At 38.6% G+C, this 20,890-nt stretch overlaps 2 protein-coding genes across 8 annotated transcripts in view; one reads left to right on the top strand and one right to left on the bottom strand.

Annotated features, from left to right (window-relative positions):
- VTI1A (vesicle transport through interaction with t-SNAREs 1A) overlaps positions 1-3,416 on the bottom strand; it is a 374,916-nt gene extending 371,500 nt beyond the window's left edge. The window contains exon 1 of one of the 5 annotated variants that reach the window (XM_030842459.3): positions 3,072-3,416. In XM_030842459.3, the coding sequence (XP_030698319.1) occupies positions 3,072-3,165 (94 nt within the window). In that variant the 5' untranslated portion in view covers positions 3,166-3,416. The remainder of the gene's footprint in view (positions 1-3,071) is intronic. The other 4 variants (XM_030842458.3, XM_030842451.3, XM_030842450.3 and 1 more) reach the window with 4 other exon arrangements.
- A 187-nt stretch (positions 3,417-3,603) lies between these two features.
- ZDHHC6 (zinc finger DHHC-type palmitoyltransferase 6) lies at positions 3,604-18,581 on the top strand. Of its 3 annotated transcripts, none has more exons than XM_030842523.2 (11): positions 3,604-3,822; positions 4,841-5,314; positions 5,960-6,051; positions 7,232-7,391; positions 8,599-8,760; positions 10,395-10,448; positions 14,404-14,571; positions 15,616-15,657; positions 16,352-16,497; positions 16,590-16,636; positions 17,631-18,279. In XM_030842523.2, the coding sequence occupies exons 2-11, from the start codon at positions 5,048-5,050 to the stop codon at positions 17,750-17,752; spliced, it is 1,260 nt and encodes a 419-aa protein (XP_030698383.1). In that variant the 5' UTR covers positions 3,604-3,822; positions 4,841-5,047; the 3' UTR covers positions 17,753-18,279. The 3 variants fall into 3 exon arrangements, with proteins under 3 accessions (XP_030698383.1, XP_030698384.1, XP_030698385.1); XM_030842524.2 differs by having other exon boundaries at positions 17,649-18,279; XM_030842525.3 differs by lacking the exon at positions 3,604-3,822 and having other exon boundaries at positions 5,135-5,314; positions 7,324-7,391; positions 17,649-18,581.
- The last annotated feature ends 2,309 nt before the right edge of the window (positions 18,582-20,890 follow it).

The raw sequence follows: 20,890 nt of genomic DNA on the forward strand, positions 1-20,890 counted from the left end.
ACCTCTGCCCCTACGAAGTATCCCCCCACTTAGGATTCATCATCAGAGGAAAAGGAGTGTCACAATTAGTATTAGCAATGGTTTCCACTCATCCATTGTCCTGACTTTACCACAGAATACTAATCATTAAAATCAAAGTTTGAATACAGTGCCATAAGAATATTACTTAAGAAGGGACTGATCTATCTCATTAGTCCAATTACTAAAACTACATAAAATTCAAACACTTTAGTCTAACAGGAAAGTTTTTTTTATTGTTTAAAATGTATCACAGAATAATCGAATTTCTTTTCTAAAATAAAGTTTTAAAATTTCAATCTTTTCTGTTCTCTTTGGAAGTAACACTTTAATACACTGTGCATGCACAGCAGAGGTAGCACATTGTATATTGCACACTTAGTTGCAATTAATCCTACCTACTCCACTTCCATTTCAGTAAGTTAATATTTGGGGGAACAAACTGCTTTGGCTGAAAATTTTGCTCCAATTTTTAACCTTCTTAACTCAGGTAAATTCTGGGTCAACTACCAAAGATGCCAGGAAGAGATTATAATTACTTTTATTCATACTGGTTTTCGCCATGGTTGTACATATTAATTTGTTAGTCCACAGATATACATCTGAAATTCATAACTACACAGATATATTTTTCATCTTTCTCTATTTATCAACTAGAAACATTATAAAATGAGCAAGTACAAGTAATTATTAAGAGGGAAACCACAGCATTTTCAAGAATTACTAGCATTTAATTATTCAAGTCAGTAAGCATTTTTCCAGTGCCAGTTATACAGTCTCCTCTCAATTCTCATGTAGCTGCTGTGTTTGGGCATTACATTATACTGTACCTACAGAGAGTCAAGACTTTTATTTTTAAGGTACTTAATTCAAAGGTTTCCTTCTATGTGGTAAGAATGGTTACATTAAAATATAAAGGTAAGAAAAAAAATCGATTGTAACAAATCTGTTTTCTTGGAATTGGCTGTTACAACTTTGCACCCAGGAATGATTTTGTTACTTTATAGAATAGCTTCCCAGTACAAAACCTATTAGCCCAAACAAAAAAATGTTTCCTCAGCTAAAACTATCACAATTAAAAATGAGCAAAAATCCCACAGAAACCACAAATCCTGATATTCTGAGGCTCTGGGACTGAAGTCAAAGGAAGTAGTCTCCAACAACAATGACAACAAAAATCAAGATGATATTGGGCAGTGGAGGAAAGCAGAAATGAAGAGTTGAGGCGAGGTGATGTATCATGAAGTGATGAGGCCATCAGCCAATTCGCCACAAAAATCTCCAAGGCAGCAAAGCCTGGTGGTATATGCTACCTTGGTTCTCTCCCCTTGTTCCCTCACTTGGACTCGTACACCTCTTTAAGACACCATCCTCCACCTCCTCCAGAACTAACTGGGACTTCAGGAGATGAGTGGGGTGTAAATTCAGAGAACCTGGCTTGAAGCAAATGTCCCTATTAATAGAAAATAGGTGGGGGTAAGAAAAACAAAGAGGGGACTTCCCTGGTGGCGCAGTGGTTAAGAATCTGCCTGCCAATGCAGGGGACATGGGTTCGATCCCTGGTCCGGGAAGATCCCACATGCTGTGGAGCAACTAAGCCCGTGCGCCACAGCTACTGAGCCCACGTGCCACAACTACTGAAGCTCACGTGCCTAGAGCCAGTGCTCCGCAATGAGAAGCCAGCGTACCGCAATGAAGAGCAGCCCCCGCTCACCGCAACCAGAGAAAGCCCGCGTGCAGCAACGAAGACCCAACGGAGCCATAACTAACTAACTAAATAAATAAATTTATATATTAAAAAAAAGAAAAACAAAGAAAGGAAGAAAATTATTTACAAACACAAAAGTTTGGGGGGAGGTAGGGAAAGGGAAAGAGGAATGACAACTTCAGTCCAGGAGAAATTGCTGCTGGCATCAAGGATTGACTAACAAGGTGGGGCAAGGAAGTTGCCCACCAGTTCACAGATCAATGAGCACTCCTTTTCCTATACTTTACACCATAGAGCGAAGGTAGATGGTTCAATTTCACTAACAAAACTGAGCACCACAGCCACAATCTTTTCTGCAAGTAAATACTCAAATTAAATCTGTATTGAGAGAAAAATAAATCCTAAAACAATGTCCTACAGACAAAAGTCACAAGACATCATATTTATGTATCTGTTCATTCACTTAAAACATTTTCCTGAGCCCGTTCTAAGTAAATGCCAAGGAAATCAAACACAGCTCCCACCTTCACATAACTGACAGCCCAGTATCGAAAATGAGTTGTGCTAGAACACAAAAACAAAACTCTTCTGGATGAAAATGGTGGAATTTTAAAAGTGAGAAAAATTATCCTGTACCAAGTTTTACACAACACTGGGTTATGGATCCCCAGGAAGGATGAAAAATAATAAATGGGGATGGGGGTATGAAAGATACTAATGATTACAGCAGCTAACACCAAGAAAGGGCTTTACATATGTTGTCATTTAATCTTCACAAAAACCCTATGAGAGACGCACAATTCTCTCCATTTTACCAAGAAGGAAAGTTGAGAGAGATTAAGAAACTTGCCTAAATACAACAACTTCTAAGTGGCAGAGCAGGGATTTGAATCCGGGTACTATGGCTCTTAACACTGCTTTGCTGCCTATAATAATATCATTACTAACAAGACAACGTTACTGTATGATGCACACTCATGATCTGGGTACGTTCACTGATTCTCTTTGGATACTCTCACATCTCTATATTTCTCAAACAAAACCCAGCCAAAACTAAGACTCAGAGAAACGTTCCCAAGGTTATACGAGTCACAAGGCAGCGGAGTCCAGATTAGAGCCCAGATGGCTCAGAAGCCAAAGGCTCTTTACACTGCACCCCACAACCCAGCTTAGATTCTCCCCTTACCCTCAACCAACCTCAAGCATCCCTCTGGGAGGCCCCAACACCACCTGCCTCCAGGCTCGCTCCCCAGAGACACATTTATTCAGGTGTCGTTCCATCGCCCACTGCCCAAGCCTCCTGGCTCTCCGGGCCACCCCCGCCCAGCCTGGGCAGGGCTCTTACCAGGCGGGAGTCGGGGGACCCTCGCAATCTTATTGGTGATCTCTGCAGTGAGCACCGCGAAGTCCTGCTCGTAGCCTTCGAAGTCGGACGACATGGCGGCTCCGGATTGGCCGGCCCGGGCCGGAGCCTAGGTCAGGGCTGGGGCTACGCGGGGCAGGAAAAGACGGTGTAGGAACGCGGGAAGCTCCCTAGAGAGCGGAGCGGAGAAGCCGGGGTAGCTCCCAGCCAGGCCGCTTCCTGGTTGTTCTTCGTGATCTTGGTCCTCCGGAAGTTGGGCTGGGTGCGCTTTTTATTTTCCGTTCGGGCTTCAAGATTAAGAAATTCGCTAAGGAAAAGCCCTTCAGTTAGTGCCCCCAAAAGCTTAAAAAATATGCGGGTTCTCGGGAATCACCGAAAGCATTTTTTGCCCCTCCACGTTTTGGAAAGCGGCTCCGGCTCCCCAAGCTACAAGTCAGAGGGGCTTGTTTCCAGGGGGGAAGTTTGATGCGGCGAACCTCCCGGAAGTGGCTGTCACGGAGTCTGCGCACTGAGCCTGAGCGGGAGAGCTGCGGCGAGGCCGATGGCGGAACAACGCGAGGGTGGAGGCTGGTGCCGAACTCCGGCCTCTAGCACACAGGATTTACTTTCTACTTGCGCTCGGCTGGGGTACCCATGACGGAGTTATCCGAGCCTGAGAAAACCTGCTCCGGGTGAGCCCGAGCCGCCCCGGAAATGCGATGGCCAAAGAGCGGGCACTGAGGACCAGACCGAGGTGGGAGTCAAAGCACGGGACGTAACCATGATTTTGGCGGTCTTCGCTCCACCCGAGTGAGGCCAGAGTCTCCAGAGTGTTGAGACCAACCACTCTTATCAAGATGTTCTTCCCCTGAGTGAGGATTTCTAAGCGCTCTGCTCCATGACACGGGCGGGAAATTGAGGCACAAGGCAGCGGCATCTGTTGCATGGAAGTCTTTGTTACTCTGTTCCTCTGGTCTTCTTCCCTTGACTCACTCCAGTCCAGTCCGAAATACCCTTCTACAGATCTTCCCGGCGCTCGCCGTCCTGACTTCCCCGTCCCTCGCTCCGGGAGACACTTCTTCTTCTTCTTTTTTTTTTTTTTTTTCCTCAAATATTCTCATCATGTTCCTTCTCATATACACCTCCGATCCTGAGTTCACACACACTTATCTCTCCCCTCCCTTCCTTGCAGTCTCTTTGCTTTCACCCTCCCGCTTCTTTACTTTGACACAAATAGACCCTTAAGTTAGTGTTTGGGGGGCAACCGCAGGCAAATGGTGTAGACCATGTCTGGATCATACTTTATGTAATTCGAGACTGGGTAAGAGGCAGTTTAGAACTCCATAGAGGGAGTTTGATGACTTGGCTTCTGTTGAGTTACCGCCGTGGTTTACTCACTCAGCCTCTCCAAGCCATTTTCTTTTCTATGAAGAAGGAAGCTGGATTAGGCCAACCCTAAGGCCCTCCTTCCCAGCTCTAAAATTCTTCGTCTCCTCAAACCATTTACTAAACGGTTGCATAGACACAGTCCTCTGACAAGTTGGGAACAAAAGAATAAAAACAACCATTTTACAATCACGTGTCCAGTTTAGGTGCTATTCAGACATGAGGAAAGTTTGGATACGACGAAAATAGTTCTTTTTGACGTTTGATGAGGTACTCATTCCATAGTAAAGTACTTGTGAGCTGCTTTTGTTTAGGTGATTATTGGAATTAACAAATACAGTACATAGTAAAATGTCTTACCGAACTTTCTTATTTTGTTTCTTTAGATTGGATTTCAAACCAAGGTACTGGATTCTCCTAGAAAACATAAAGAGTGTGTAACAGTGAACATGGCATAATCTGCATTAACATCCCACAATGTGAAGGCATGACAATTAAGGAACACACGTGGACTTGTGGCACATGGAAATGTATGCACAGAAAAAGGAAATCTATAGTTCTTTAAAAACAGGAACGAGTTCTTCCTCACCAAAATGGGTACATTCTGCTCAGTTATCAAGTTTGAAAATCTACAAGAAGTAAAGAGACTTTGTCACTGGGGTCCCATTATAGCCCTTGGTGTTATAGCAATATGTTCTACCATGGCCATGATTGACTCTGTGTTGTGGTATTGGCCTTTACATACCACTGGAGGAAGCATGAACTTCATCATGTTGATAAATTGGACTGTCATGATTCTTTATAATTACTTCAATGCCATGTTTGTTGGTCCTGGCTTCGTCCCTCTGGGGTGGAAACCGGTAAGAAAAAGATTCCTTAAGATGGTGAACCCTCATGATAATCATATGTTTAGTTTTTGCCTTATCTGCCAACCAATAAGATCAAACACAGCCTGCTCTTTGCTTTGGTAGAGACTAAGTGTATTATTCTAATCACCGATTATTTAGAGCTCAAAGACTTTATTTTATACTGGTTTGAAAGTATGGATCTAAATTAGTATTTCCCAAAGCAATTTCATTAAATACTTCTGCTTTAAAAAAAAAAAAAAATGGAAGGGTGGTGATGAGTGCATAAGTTTCTAGGAAACACTGCATATCATTCACCTCATAATTCTACAGTGTGGTTTGGCTCTAGGATCTTTTTTCATGTAACATATTAACATCCCTTATAACTGAGAAAAACTCTTTAGAAACTACTGTTTTAAACCATAAAGTATTCAGAAATAACAGACAGCCTGGTAATAACAAGTCACGCCTTATGAATAAATATTATGGTTTGATTTTCTTTTATGGGAGATGGGGAAAGGATGGAATTTGAATTTTAACTTGCATTTTCAGCCATTATATTTGAGTTAAAATATGTTTAAATAGTGAATTTCTGGTAACAGCAACATCACTTTTCCAATTACCCAGAAGTTTATGTTTTGTTTCTATTTTGCTGCCAAGGAAAATTCTCAGGATAGCATGTACCTCCAATATTGTAAAGTCTGCCAAGCATACAAGGCACCACGGTCACATCATTGCAGAAAGTGTAACAGGTACTGTCTTTGCTATTCATTGGGGATTGATCAACTTGATTACTGGTCTTCTGTTACTCTTTCTACCACATCAATCCTAGTTTTATTTTCTGCAAGGTGGCTACTTGATAAATAATGTCAAAATAATTAAGTGTCATAATCTTCATTTTACTTTTAAATTGTCAATTTTGATAAGTATTACTCTTTTTTGTTATAAGTGAAAAGAGTTTTCTAGAAAAGTACAGGTTTACTTTGCTTCTTGCCTTGCCAACAGCAGGGTAAAAAGTTACACCGTTAGGTTGTTTTCATAAATCAGGATTAATTCTCGACTGTCATCTTGACTAGCCTTAGAATTGTTCTGAGTCTAAATTATAAATGAGACCTGCTTTTTCCATTATTTAGTTGACTAACATTTACACTTTATACAGATCTAATAAATGAATCCAGGTGCCTATTATCACAGGTGTTTTATATACAAAACTTAATTGGAAGAAAACAGAATCACTATGAAAAATGTGAATTAAGCTAGAACCTTTTTTAATGAACGCCTATGTCCAGTGATAAATAAGAAATTTATGATGAGAATGCTGAGGTTTATGGGGACCATTGGAGGGGCAAATAAAGTTTAGTTTGAGGCAAGAAAATTTTCTTCTAGCAGCCTCAAGGAAGGGAAACAGAGTAAGACTTTGCTTATTAAACCACATCTTATATTCCGGAGTTAGCTTGCTTAGCTTAGAGACTCCACATCTAAAGAATATGAGCAGGAAGGAAGGAAGTTACAAGCGTCTGCTAGGTCCCATCAACCCCAGTGGAGATTTATAAGTAATTTTGTTCAGTCTCTGTTGTTTTCCACTTCAGTCACTGCATTTCAGAGCTAGAGGAAAACCAGGAACTATGCTCATTTCTTTATAATGAACCTCTCAGCGGGCCTCCAGACTTCTTTAAACAAAGTCACTTGTAGCAGACATCTTTTCCTCAGATGCTGTTACAAAGCCTGCCCTTTCTTGTGTTGTTTAAAATTTAAAAGAAGTCACTGTTTAAAAACTCATAAAGATTTTTCTTTGTGTTCCATGAAGTATAATTTCTCTGTGACCATGCGTGGACATGCTAGATTCCGATGTGCTTGATCTTTTGAAGACCAAAGTTATTTAAAGTAGACAGGATTTTCTGCCTCACATTTTATGTAAATTTTTCTTGTTAGGTGTGTGATGAAGATGGACCATCACTGTCCTTGGATCAACAACTGCTGTGGTTATCAAAATCATGCTTCGTTCACACTGTTTCTCCTTTTAGCACCACTGGGTTGTATTCATGCTGCCTTTATTTTTGTTATGACAATGTATACACAGCTTTATAATCGGGTAAGAAAATGTTATAAAATCATGCCAGCTTAAATAGTAGTTATTAAGATTATTTAAGAAGTTCCTTTTGGAAATATGCTTTCTACAATTTAGGTGGGGAAATAGAACTTTGTAACTTTATAATCCTCAATAAGGACTCCTTTTAAAAAAGCAGTAAAACAGTTTTTAAGATGAGGAAAGATTATTTTGTTCTGGAAACTCACCTTATATGCTCTAGTTGACGTTGACAATTATTTTAGTACTATGTATAACTTACTGGACTTCAAACTTGGTAGCTGTGGTAAAGAATAGTTAGAGGAAAAGGCAGAAGAGGGAGAAAAAAGGCTATACTAGTGCTTTCTGTTTCCATTCGATCCTGTGGCCAGTTGTAGTTCTTTTGTTCATTTCTAAATCCAGTGTCCTGGAACGTGGCTCACAGAGCAGGTGCACGTTCTAAGATACGGTGCAACTGATTGAGTTGATTTATGGGCGAGTAGTCATGAGATAAAGTTCAGTCGTCACAAATTGAGGCCCCTAAAGAGGGCTGGAGGGTCAGTGAGGGAAACAGGCCTGGTGGGATGTGGTAAGCTGGAAAACACAGGTCCTTCACACGGGGAACAGCCCATGTTTGACTTCAGCCAGTTCTTGATGTTTGGAAATCCAGCCTGGTGATGTCAGATCATCCGGTTTTTCAAGAAAAATCTGAAAATCTGGACTTTTTATGTGAAATCTGATTTCTAAATCACTAAATTTCTAAATGTTGGTACCTAACTGAATATTTTAAAACATTTTGTAGGCCAGGCAGTACACATCGGCAGGCCATATTTGGCCTACATTTTGCTAGTTTTTAAACCTCTCGTTGTGGAACATGAGGGAAGAAACCACTGAATGCTAGGCTATGTTTGTCGCTGTGGAAATCACTGTAAATAGAGGAAAACAAGGAGAGGATGGGAGACGCAGTTACAGCTTAGATTGGTGGTGTTCATGCGTAGTAATGTTTGTGTGGTCTACCTAACACTTTCTGAGGGAACAATAACAAACAAACAAAAAACGTTTTAGAATACTGAAGAATGATATCGTGCATATCAGTATGAGTTCAAACCACAGTATTGATTAGAAACAGCTCTGTTTGCTTTGGCCACAGTGTCAAGTTGTCATTTGTTGATCTTTTTGACCAAGTTCTTTTAAATGGTAGAGTATGACTGTGTGTTGTTGTTATTGTTTATAGCTCTCCTTTGGGTGGAACACGGTAAAGATTGATATGAGTGCAGCCCGGAGAGATCCTCTTCCGATTATTCCGTTCGGATTAGCTGCATTTGCTGCCACCTTGTTTGCCTTGGGATTAGCTTTAGGAACAACCATAGCTGTTGGGATGTTGTTTTTTATCCAGGTAAGTTCCTCTATTACCTCTAGCTAAAGTTGTCAAGTTATTGGGGCCACTTGTAAAGAGAAAGAGATAAAGCTTCCATTTAAGTATGCAGTGTGAAATGGAGATTATTGTTATGTATTCCATCTAGGTGATTAATTTAATCTTCTACTAGTCAGATAATTTTGAAGTGACTTTGCCAGAATTTCTAGGTTATTGATTTAATTTTAAAAATACTAACTTAGAGTTATATAGCATTTTATACTTGAGAAAGCTCTTCTCACCGTCTCTCTTGATCTTCACATCAACCCCAAAAGAGGTCGAAGAGGAGTATTATTTTCCCTTCCTTACAGATTAGTAATTAAGTCACAGGAAGGTTAAGTGACATAGCCAAGATCATCCATTCATGTATTCAGTAAACATATATTCAATGAACATAATTGTTATTGTTTTATAGTAGCATATATTAAATCAAAATCATAATAACATAGCTAACATTTATTGAGTGCTGTTTTAGGCTTTTTACATGTGTCAGCTCATTTAATCTCCATAACAACCCTGTAATATAGGTGCTATTTAATGTCTACTCTGTGATGAATCACTTTGCTAATTACTGAGGCTACAAGAATGAAAATGAAGGGTTCCTGCCATTAGGGAACTCACAATGAGTGGTGAAGAGTTAACTAATACAGGGTCATGTGTATAGCATAGATTTATGTACAGAGTGCAGTGAGAACACAGAGAAGGAGGATGTGGCCCTGAACGGATCAAAAAATAGTTCTTATGACTCATTTCATTTGCTTAATTAGTTTATTCATTCATTGAAGGCCCATTGTGGACCAGGTATTGTGCTAGGCCCTTGGAATATGATAAGGACTCCCAGTCCAAGTTTGTTCTTACTGTGTCACACTGTCTCCATGAAGGCACATCGAGACTTCAAAGAATTGCAGGACATATAGAATTAGAAATGCTGGGCTTGCGGGCCCTGATGCATCACCCAACCCTTTTTGAACTCTTGGTTTTAAAATAACCTGGTTTTGGTTATAGTTCACATTTTCTACTAGCCTGGGATCAAATTCTTTGAAAAATTTTCCCCGATCCCTAGAATTAAGAATCATATTAGAAATAAACTAAAATCCTGTGGTGTAAAAACCTACATAAATGGAATTGCCATAGCTAGGAAGATCAAAAAATAGAATCAGGACTGAAAATATTCAGTTTTTACAGCAAGCAAAATATCTAGGTTGACTGAAATGAGTCACTGTTACTTGTAATAAATAGATTAATCATGTATTTAAGATTAAAAATAGTGGTAAAAGATTTCAATAGCATAATCTATGTAATACTGATTGAATGGATTATATCAATATTTTATTAATACTCTGAAAAACCTATTCAGAAGATAGTACATAAAACATGATTTTTTATTTAAACAGTAGATTCAGATTTGACTGTGGATCAATGTAGTCATTCATGTGAAGATGTACAGTGGTTAAGAGTCAGATGGACCACACTCTGTTACTTAATCTCTGTTATCCTGATATCTTCATCTATGGAGTGGAACAATAAAAACTACCTCGTAGGGTTAGTGTAAAGATTATAATCTTAAATGAACCAGTCACATTATGAAATTTTACTATTTATCATTTAATTTCCAGATGAAAATAATTCTCAGAAACAAAACTTCTATTGAATCATGGATTGAAGAGAAGGTAAATTTTATAATTGTTCCTCAATATCGATAAAGTACTGATTAACTAATAGACCAGATTAAGTAATAAATGCCCCAAAATGAAAACTTGGCTACCAAATGGCTTCCTTACGTCATTTGCATGCCATGTAAAAGGCGATCATGGGAACCGTTTGATTTATTCCTGGTTTAATATGACTCCCACAGAGCTCTCTCACACACTGAGTTGTTGAAGAGGCCTAAGCCACACATGAAACCATTTTGGCTCCTCTCAGACTAGAGGAGAAGGGAACCCATTGGGAAAGGAACTTCTGTCCTACCAAGGTGCCATCACATAGGCTTTAGACATCAGATGGGCTTATAACATTTAGCTTGTTACAAACCTCACAACCTCCAGTACATACTTCACGCTGTCCATTGTGATTCTGATATAAAAAGTACATCTGACTACCCCACTCCCTATTTAAAACTTCTCAGAGTCTCACTATCACTGTAGCAGGGGTTGTAAACCCAAATGCACTAGGGCCCAGGCAGATAACCTAGATGCGGGGAGCCAGTCTGTGGGCCAGAGCTGCCCGGCAGACGAAGCTGATTGGTGCCACAGGGAAATCCTGTGCCACAGGGAAATCACCCAGTATTGTGAGATCGTATATATTTTTTTTTCCCCAAGAAAAGTCAGAGATCTGGATTTCTGTGTTACCTCCTTTCTATTTTTAAGCATTGGCAAGCAATTCAGATTAAAAACAAACAAAAAGCCTTTGTGGGACAAATAAAACACCTATAGGACATATTTAGCCTCCCGGCAGCCAGCTGGTGAGCTTTCATTTACAGCAGCAGTTCTCAAACTTTTTGGTCTCAGGACCTTTTACATTCTCAAAAATTGTTAAGGACACTAAAGAGCTTTTGTTAATGTGTATTATATCTATTGACATTTGCCATATTTTCTAACTGAGAAAATCTTTGAATATTTATTATTTCACTTTAAAATAACAATAAATCCATTATATGTTAATAAAAATAACATGTTTTTGGGAAAAATAATTAAATTTTCCAAAATAAAATAGGAAGTGGTATTTTTTTTGTATAAATCTCTAATATCTGACTTAACAGAAGACAGTTGGATTCTCACATCTACTTCTGCATTCAATCTGTTGAGATATGTTGCTTTGATTGAAGTATATGAAGAAAATTCAGCCTCAGATAAGTAGGTAGAAAAGGGTGGAGTATTTTAACATGTCTTTTAGATAATAGTGGATATTCCTTGATAATACATTAAAGCTTGACAAGTGCTAGTTCTTGAGAGGTTAGCTGCATGTGAGATCTGAAACTACATCAGTAAACTCTTTGTATTCTTTTGTATTTAAATCCATCAATCTATCTTGCTCTTTGAATGGACCTGGTACCCACATAGGGCATCAGGCATCGGTCATTTGGAAAATAGTAGTTTACAGCATTACACAGATTTTTTAAATGTTGACACATTTCATTATACAATATCTAAAAGCCGCATTCATTTATATCACTACCAATTTTATGGGGAAAATCTTCAAATATTGGAAAGCTGTCAAGCTCATAGTTGTGGCCATAAATTTTCCAAATTCCAATTTTCACTTGAAAGCCTTATTTTTTCCACTGGCAACAAATACTCAGTTGTTTATATGAAGTAACAGCCTGACTTTGTTCATTTTCGAGAAGACATCCACTAAATACCAAGGTCTGAATAACCTTGGTTTTTCTGTTACATTACTCATCCTTTCATGTAAAAATAGCATTATATGAAAAAAGCTGGCTACACAGCTTTTGTTAGCTCACAACTCAAACAAGTGTTTTTCTTGAGATAAGCACTTTGGCAAGCTTTATGTGTACTTCCCATTTTGTCACACAGAATATTAAAAAGACATCTACTTTAAAAAAAAAAGACATCTACTTGAGGGCTGAGATTTAATAAAAATAATTTTTATTTCTTCATCAAGAAATTTTTATGTAAAACTGGGCTTTTTGTTGGTTTGGTTTTGTTTGAATTATGAGTGTGTAGCAGTGAAGAATATAGCACCTATTAATACAGTTTGGTGCCACTGTCTTGATTCCTGCTTAAGGTGCCAGCAGTTTTACCCACCGTTGCAAATGTCAACACCATGAAGAAGGCAAATAACATCTTCGTATTATTATGAAAGTTGTCTGACTTTGTTGAACTCCAAGGAAAGGTCTTGGGGACTCAAGGAGGTATGCAGAGCATACTTTGGGAACCACTGATGTACGGGTTTAAGTCCAAGCTCCTTAGCTTAAGCGTAATATCAATAAAACCTTTTATATCTTGCTCTTACCTGCTTCTCCAGCTTCATTTCCACCCCTCCCACCCCATTCACACTCAATACCAGCTAATACCAAATAGTTTGCACATCTTATGCTTCTGTATCTTTCCACATGTTGTTCCCTCTGCCTAGAATATTCTTTCCCCCTATTTTTTGCCTAATTTCTTGTCCCTCAACACTTAATTTAGCTGTCACTTCCTCCAAGGAACCTTCCTTGACTTTCCCTAGACTAGGTTAAGTACTTCTGTACCGTTTTCCTGTAGCACTTACTGCACATCTCTGTCACCTTTTAACACACAGTATTGCTGGAATCCCCCATCTTCACTGAGTGCTTCTCTTAAAGACCATGCCTTGGTTATTTTTGTAAGCTACTCTCATCCTTAGCACTTTTTCTTTCTTAATATTCTAGATCTCTATTCTCGGAGTCTCTTAATTCATTTTGAAGACTCTGAAGCTTTTGCTTTTAAAAAGGGAAAAGAAATTACCCTTTACTGTCTGGGTGGGGATGGACTTACATGTTGTCATGTTACAGCTTGACAATTTTAATTGAATCAACATCACTTTATAAGTAACTGCAAAAGCTTTTCCCTAAAATACTATCCCCTGATAATATTTCAAGGTATCATCTCTAGTTAGCATAATGTGTTGACATTAGATTAACAGTGTTTTTTTGCTAATGACCAAAGCTCTTTATAAAGTGCCATGCTAAATCTGGAAGTTATTTTAAAACTGGCGCTCTGTTGCTCAGTAGAAATCAAATAAATGATTGTATTGATATTAAAATGTATCAGAATTACAGATTTTATTACACTGTAAGTATCAACTGGATTTGTACACTTATTGTAGGAATAAATGGTGTATCTTTATACCACTAGGTGTCAGTGGAAATTCAGAAATTCTAAGAAATTTCTTAGAAATTTCTATCAGAAATTCTAAGCCAGTTTATCCCTTTAAGTAAAAGCTAACAATTTAAATGCCTAGAATATAATTTATGAAACCTGAATATTTATATATATATATGCATAAGATGTACATATAAATGCCTCCATAAATAAGTATATAGACATATGTAATGGTATATAAAACTGAAAGACCTCTTACACATACTTGCTAGCTTTAAAAAATAATAATTTTCATAGAATGATGACTCCCCCGTCACACCTTTCCTGGCCACTCACACAGGTGTTGCTGCCACCCAGGATGCAGCCATTGCATTCTAGTGCACCCCACCTAACGGTTCCTTCCATCCTGAATAAACCCTTGTTTTCTCTTAAACCTCCTTATCAGTATGTCTTCTTTACACCTGGATTCCTTTGTTCTGCTGAACAAGCAAGAACATTGAGGACTTTTTCTACATGGAATAAAGTTACTGACTCCTTTAATAAATGTTTTTGAATGCTTAAATTTGGTCTTATTTAGGCGTATTCCTGAGTAACTCCTGTCAGACATTTTCTGGATGGTCTCATACAAGGTTGGTATTGTGTGTCAAATTCTTCCTATATTGTGATAAGTGTGTTTATTTCTCCTGTGTACTCTAACGTTACAACAAGGAGGAAGCATTTTTAGGTATGATACAAATTTGAGGAATAAATGTTCTCGATAGTATATTACTAAAAGCCACTTAAGACAGATGTATCTGCCATCTTACATCTTTGTTACCCACAGGCTAAAGATCGAATTCAATATTATCAACTAGATGAAGTCTTTGTTTTTCCTTATGATTTGGGAAGTAGATGGAAGAACTTTAAACAGGTTTTTACGTGGTCAGGGGTCCCCAAAGGAGATGGACTGGATTGGCCAATAAGAGAAGGCTGTCACCCGTACAGCTTAACAGTGAGTATTTTTGTTCAGATAGTCTTGCCTTTTTGCCTCACCTTCTTCCCCTTAACTTCTCCTTAACTCCAATGGCATTTTGTAGTAAAATAAGTAATAAGAATTTTTTCAGTATGTCAAATGAATCTAAATTAATTCTAAAGCGCTCCTTGTATCATGTCCCTCCTTCTATTTAAATCATTCCTTATCTCTCCATACCTGTGAGATTCCTTAACTTAGTTTTATAAAATTTGGCCAAAAGCTACCTTTCACCTACATCCTAGCAGGAATCATCCTTTCCAATCAGCCTAGTCTACTCAGCGAATTCCTGGTACATTCCTGACACCTAACTCCTCCCCAACACTGTTTTTTCTATGTCATATGAGCTCCTGTTTATCGGAAATTATTCAGACCAGTTCCAGTGCCCTCTCTTCCATAAAGACTTACCTCCCCACTCTAGACTCAGCTGGATTTGGCACTTAATCGTATACTAATGCATATTAGCACATGAGGTCTCATCTTTATTTAATTCTTGTATCTTATGTCTTTAACTTAACTTGGCAAGATTCTAGGCAGAGGTTATTTCCCCTGCTATATCTAGTGTAGTAACATTTAATAAACTTGCTGAATAAGTGGAGAAAAGGAGTTGAAATGGTGAATTTTAATCAAGACTCATTGTTGGTGAATTTTGCAGTCTGTTTGCCCTCTCTCTAAAGAATCAGTGAGTCTCTGTATCCTCTTCACCTCAGGGACGAGCCCGGAAGCCCCCTGAGGGCAGAGAGCACATCTCCCTGATTCCTGGGCCACAGGGAGTGCTCTGTGAATAAAGACATTGGAGAGGGAACACTGAGGAGGCCCCACTTCAGTACCAGTTTTTAGTCACAGGGCCTTCTTTCCATGCTAAAAAAAAAAAAAAAAAAAAAGGCGGCCTTTAAATTGTCAGCAATTTGAAATGTTGGAAAATTGGGAGTTTGTCCTGTCACTGTGCTATAGTAAATGAGGAAAGCCTGTTTTTAAACATTGAGATAAGAGACTTCATTGTTTTTTTTTATATCTTCCAAACAGATAGAACAGTTGAAACAAAAAGCAGATAAAAGAGTCAGAAGTGTAAGTAATTCTTTTGCAATGATACTAATTTTTTTCTTTTGTCAGGCTCTGTACTTCTGTGTAGTTTTAAAATTGCCTTTGAGTAAAAACCAACTGTTAGCTTTTATTAACTAATATTTCTTAATACATTTGTTGAAATTTAATGCATATTAGTTTTGTTTTCATTTAAATAGTTTGTGCTGGAGGTTTGGAGGGAATGTAGTCAATTTATGTTGTCAGAAGATAATTATCCTCAATATAGTTCCCTAGTGTGAAACTCGTCCTTACAGTGATGCTGAATAATTCAACGGCCACTAGCTACATGTGGCTATTTAAATTTAAATTAATTTAAATAAAATTAAAATTTAAGTCCCTTGGTTGCACCAGCCACATTAAAAGTGTTCAGTAGCTACATGTGTCTAGCGGCTATCACACTGGATACCACAAGTATAAAACATTTCTATCACTGCAGAAAGTTCTACTGGACAGCACTGCTTCTAAAATTTCATTCTTAGCCATGTGCTTGAAATGAAGGGTAAGGAAAAGCCTGAGAATTAGAAGCATCAATTAATTACCTTCTATAAAGGGTAGGTAGGGAACCAGGAGGGAAAGACTTGCCTCATATTTTGGATCTACCTTTAACAGTTTACATTCAAACTTCAAAAACCTCAGGTATGAGTTAATATTAAATTGTTCTTCTGCTCACTGATGACAGGTTCAGTATAAAGTAATAGAAGATTATAGTGGTACCTGCTGTCCTTTGAATAGAGGAATCAAAACCTTCTTCACGAGCCCCTGCACTGAAGAGCCTCGGATAAGGCTACAGAAAGGGGAGTTCATTTTAGCCACAAGAGGCTTACGGTAAGTGACAGAAAGTAGTGAATTTCTTCTTGAATGACGAAATTGGCATCTAGCCAAAAAAAAAATTAATTTTAATCTTTTAAATATTTCAGATACTGGTTGTATGGAGATAAAATTCTTGATGATTCCATTAAAGAAGGTATGAAAGTGGAAGGGGGTGTTTAAAGAACAAGACTGCCAGCAATAGCTGCAAATTTTACAAGAATAACTTTTATAAACAGTCACGTCACGTGCATTAGGGGAACTAAATAGGAAGGCACATCATTAAACAACAAAAAGAAGCTCTTTGTATTATTTCTCCATACACTTGTATTTATCGGGTCTTTGCAATGATTAGCAAACATCACACCCCATACTTAACTATGCAATAGGCACTTGTGGAAATGCTTCACTTGTGGTATTCAGGTCCCCAACAGCCCTCCGAGGTATTGGTGAGGGAACTGAAACGTGGAGAGGCTAAGCAACGTGCCCAAGGCCACGCTAAATGCAGATGGAGCCAAGATTCCAGCCCACGCAGTCTGGCTCCAGAGCCTATGACTAAGCTGCCATGCTATACGCGCCCCCATTGAATGACTCGTCCTATTAAGTTATTATAAAAACTAATGAACTGAAACTGTGTCCTTGATTTTTTATTTACTTTTAAGAATTGTTCCTTTTTAAAGTAAAGATTAACCCAGGATGCTCTTTTGAAAACACTGGGTTAATCATAAATTAACCCATGTGACAGCTTAGGCAAGCTTGATATAGAAGTGCACAAGTTAGAGAAAGTCTAAAAGGAAAATTCACAAAGGCTACAGGGAGATAGTCCCCCGGAACAGATGAAGTATGACAGAGCCATCCTCCTTCATGGTCACACACATGTACGTGAACACCAAGTTGCCCCCACTCCACTGGGGCTCTCCTGAGCCGCATCAGCTCCTTCCCAGATGATGCAATTTGGGAAATATCTGTTTCCTAGCTTGTTAGGAACATTTTTTTTTAAATTTTATTTACTTATTTAACTTTAACCACATATTGTGCTTATAAAAGATGGTGGGGGTGGTAAAGTCTAACTAAAAGCTTATTAATTGGAAGTAATAGAACTAATGGGTCTCACAAATGTCATTGCGGTATATCTGACTTTTTCATATCAGTTTCATTTTCTCCCTCAGATGTTTCAAGAATAAGAGGATGGTTCCCTAGAAACTGTGTAGAAAAGTGTCCCTGCGATGCTGAAACAGATCAAGCCCCAGAGGGCGAGAAGAAAAATAGATAGCCACTTTTGAAGTAAAATTACTCTAAGTCTGCTCCATTACTTGAAAATTGTACATATTACTAAAGAATTATGCAATGAGTCTACTCTGGTTAAGGTGTTCTTTTCCTCAAAGGTGCCCTAATGCCATGATCTAAATATTTTTATTATCATTTTGAAATGGAGAAGCCATTCTGCACATACCTTTGAATTCCTGCACCTCGATGCCACCGCTCCCTCTCCCCAAAAGGAAAAACACTTCACCCAAGTAAGTCGATTGCATTTTCTCTAGGATTTTTTTATGCACTGCACACGATGGACCTCACGTGCAGATATAGTTCCCCCTTTGCCAGGAGCATCTGCATGTGATGCTTTTATCCTCTCTCCCCCTCTGCTGAAATTTCTTATGTAATATTCTAGATACTATAGAACTTAATTTGCAGATTCAATGTAAGCTCAGATTTTATTACCCGTCTTTTAATAATGAAGATTTTGTCAAATCAAATAAAGATCAATGGATGTTCTGTATAAATCATAGTTTTTACTCAAAGTATCTTTTTGCTGACGAAAAAGGATTGTCTTAGTTCCTTATGGAAAAACTGCTTTACTGCCTTGTGAAAAATCGACATCTTTAATCATGAGTCTTTAGACATACATATTTGCCTCAAATTACCCAATTAATGGCATATTGAGATCACAGGATTCTAGGAGACGTTTGGTTTTTTTTTTTTTTTTTTGCGGTACGCGGGCCTCTCACTGTTGTGGCCTCTCGCGTTGCGGAGCACAGGCTCCGGACGCGCAGGCCCAGCGGTCATGGCTCACAGGCCTAGCCGCTCCACGGCATGTGGGATCTTCCCGGACTGGGGCACGAACCTGCGTTCCCTGCATCGGCAGGCGGACGCTCAACCACTGCGCCACCAGGGAAGCCCTAGGAGATGTTTTTTAAATTGAAGTATAATTGGTTGACAGTGTTACAGGTGTACAGCAGTGATTCAGTTATATCTATATATCTATATATATGTGTGTGTATAGATATTCAGTTATATAATATATGCATATATACACACATATATTCTTTTTAGATTCTTTTCCATTATAGGTTATTACAACATATTGAATATAGTTCCCTGTGCTATACAGTAGGTTCTTGTTTATCTATTTTATATATAGTAGTGTGTATCTATTAATCCCAGATTCCTAATTTATCCTTCCTTGCTTCTTTCCCCTTTGGTAACCATGTTTGTTTTCTATGTCTGTGAGCCTATTTCTGTTTTTTAAATAAGTTCATTTGTATCATTTTTTTAGATTCCACATATTAGTGATATCATATGATACTTATCTTTCTCTGTCTGACTTCACTTAGTATGATAATCTCTAGGTCCATCCATGTTGCTGCAAATGGCATTATTTCATTCTTTTTTATGGCTGGGTGATATTCCACTGCATTTATACACCACATCTTTATCCATTCATCTGTCCATGGACACTTAGGTTGCTGCCATGTCTTGGCTATTGTAAATAGTGGTTCCATGAACATTGGGGTGCATGTATCTTTCTGAATTAGTTTTTTCAGCTTTTCTGGATATATACCCAGGAGTGGGATTGCTGGATCATATGGTAACTTAGTTTTAGTTTTTGAAGGAACTTCCATACTGTCCTCCATAGTGGCTGCACCAATTCCCACCAACAGTGCAGGAGGGTTCTCTTTTCTTCACACCCTCTCCTGCATTTATTTGTAGACTTTTTGATGATGGCCATTCTGACCTGTGTGAGGAAATCTCATTGTAGTTTTGATTTTCATTTCTCGAATAATTAGCAATGTTGAGCATCTGTTCATGTGCCTATTGGCCATCTGTATGGAGAAATGTCTGTTTACGTCTTCTGCCCCTTTTTTGATTGGGTTGTTTATTTTTTTGATATTGAGCTGTATAAGCTGTTTCTGTATTTTGGAAATGAATCCCTTGTAGGTTGTATCCTTTGCAAATATTTTCTCCTATTTTGTAGGTTGCCTTTTTGTTTATGGTTTCCTTTGCTATGCAAAAGCTTCTAAGTGTAATTACGTCCCACTTGTTTATTTTTGCTTTTCTTTCCATTACTCTAGGAGATGGATCCAAAAAGATATTGCTGTGATTTATGTCAGAGTGTTCTGCCTATGTTTTCCTCCAGGAGTTTTATAGTATCCAGTCCCACATTTAGTTCTTTAATCATTTTGAGTTTAATTTTGTATATGGTGTTTGAGAATGTTCTAATTTCATTCTTTTACATGTAGCTGTTCAGTTTTCCCAGCTCCAGTTATTGAAGAGACTGTCTTTTCTCCATTGTATATTCTTTCCTCCTTTGTCATAGATTAATTGACCATAAGCACCTGAGTTTATTTCCGGGCTTTCTATCCTGTTCCATTGATCTATGTGTCTGTTTTTGTGGCAGTACCATGCTGTTTTGATTACTGTAGCTTTGTAGTATACAAAGCTATTTTTTGGGCTCTTCTAAACACATGAGTAGAATTATAGTAGTCACCTATTCCAGCAGTAATTCTTTCCAAGGCAGGGAACTTGAGCTTTGGGGGTCTGGCTTATAACAGTTAACAATAAGGGAAGGGCACTTGGGGATTCATCAATGAATGAAGCACAACTCTGCCTCATTCCAGTGAGGGGTAGGGAGGTGGACAGACAGTAAAATATATGTCAGATGGAGTCATATATTATGAAGAAAGCAGGTGGGACAGTCTGATGGAGGTGACATTTAAAGTGGATGAGAGGACAGATCACATGTCTCTGGGAGTATCTGCATTTTAGGCAGAACAACAGGCTGGAATGTGGCTGGCATGTTTGAGGACAGGAAGGCAGCCAGTGTGGTGCAGTTGGAATGAGTGAAGGGGGCGTGTGAGAGGAGGTCAGGGAGACAGTGGGAGTTAGATAGACATGGAGGGAAGTTAATTCCTGCCTGCCCTTCTGTTTCAAATATCCAAGAATAGATGTTTCCTCAGCTCTTCTGGGCTCAGGGTCTAGAAAGACCATCCAGGAACATTCTCCTTAATTCCGGTGAGAGACCAGAAAGGAACACTGTTCAAGACTACTTGGATGATAAAGGAGAAAGAACATGAATTGTGCTCAGTTGGAGTTAGGGTTCGACTGGTATTTATTTTATTGTTCACAGCTGTGG

This window comes from Globicephala melas, chromosome 16, assembly GCF_963455315.2.
Source record: "Globicephala melas chromosome 16, mGloMel1.2, whole genome shotgun sequence".
NCBI classification, from domain to species: domain Eukaryota; kingdom Metazoa; phylum Chordata; class Mammalia; order Artiodactyla; family Delphinidae; genus Globicephala; species Globicephala melas.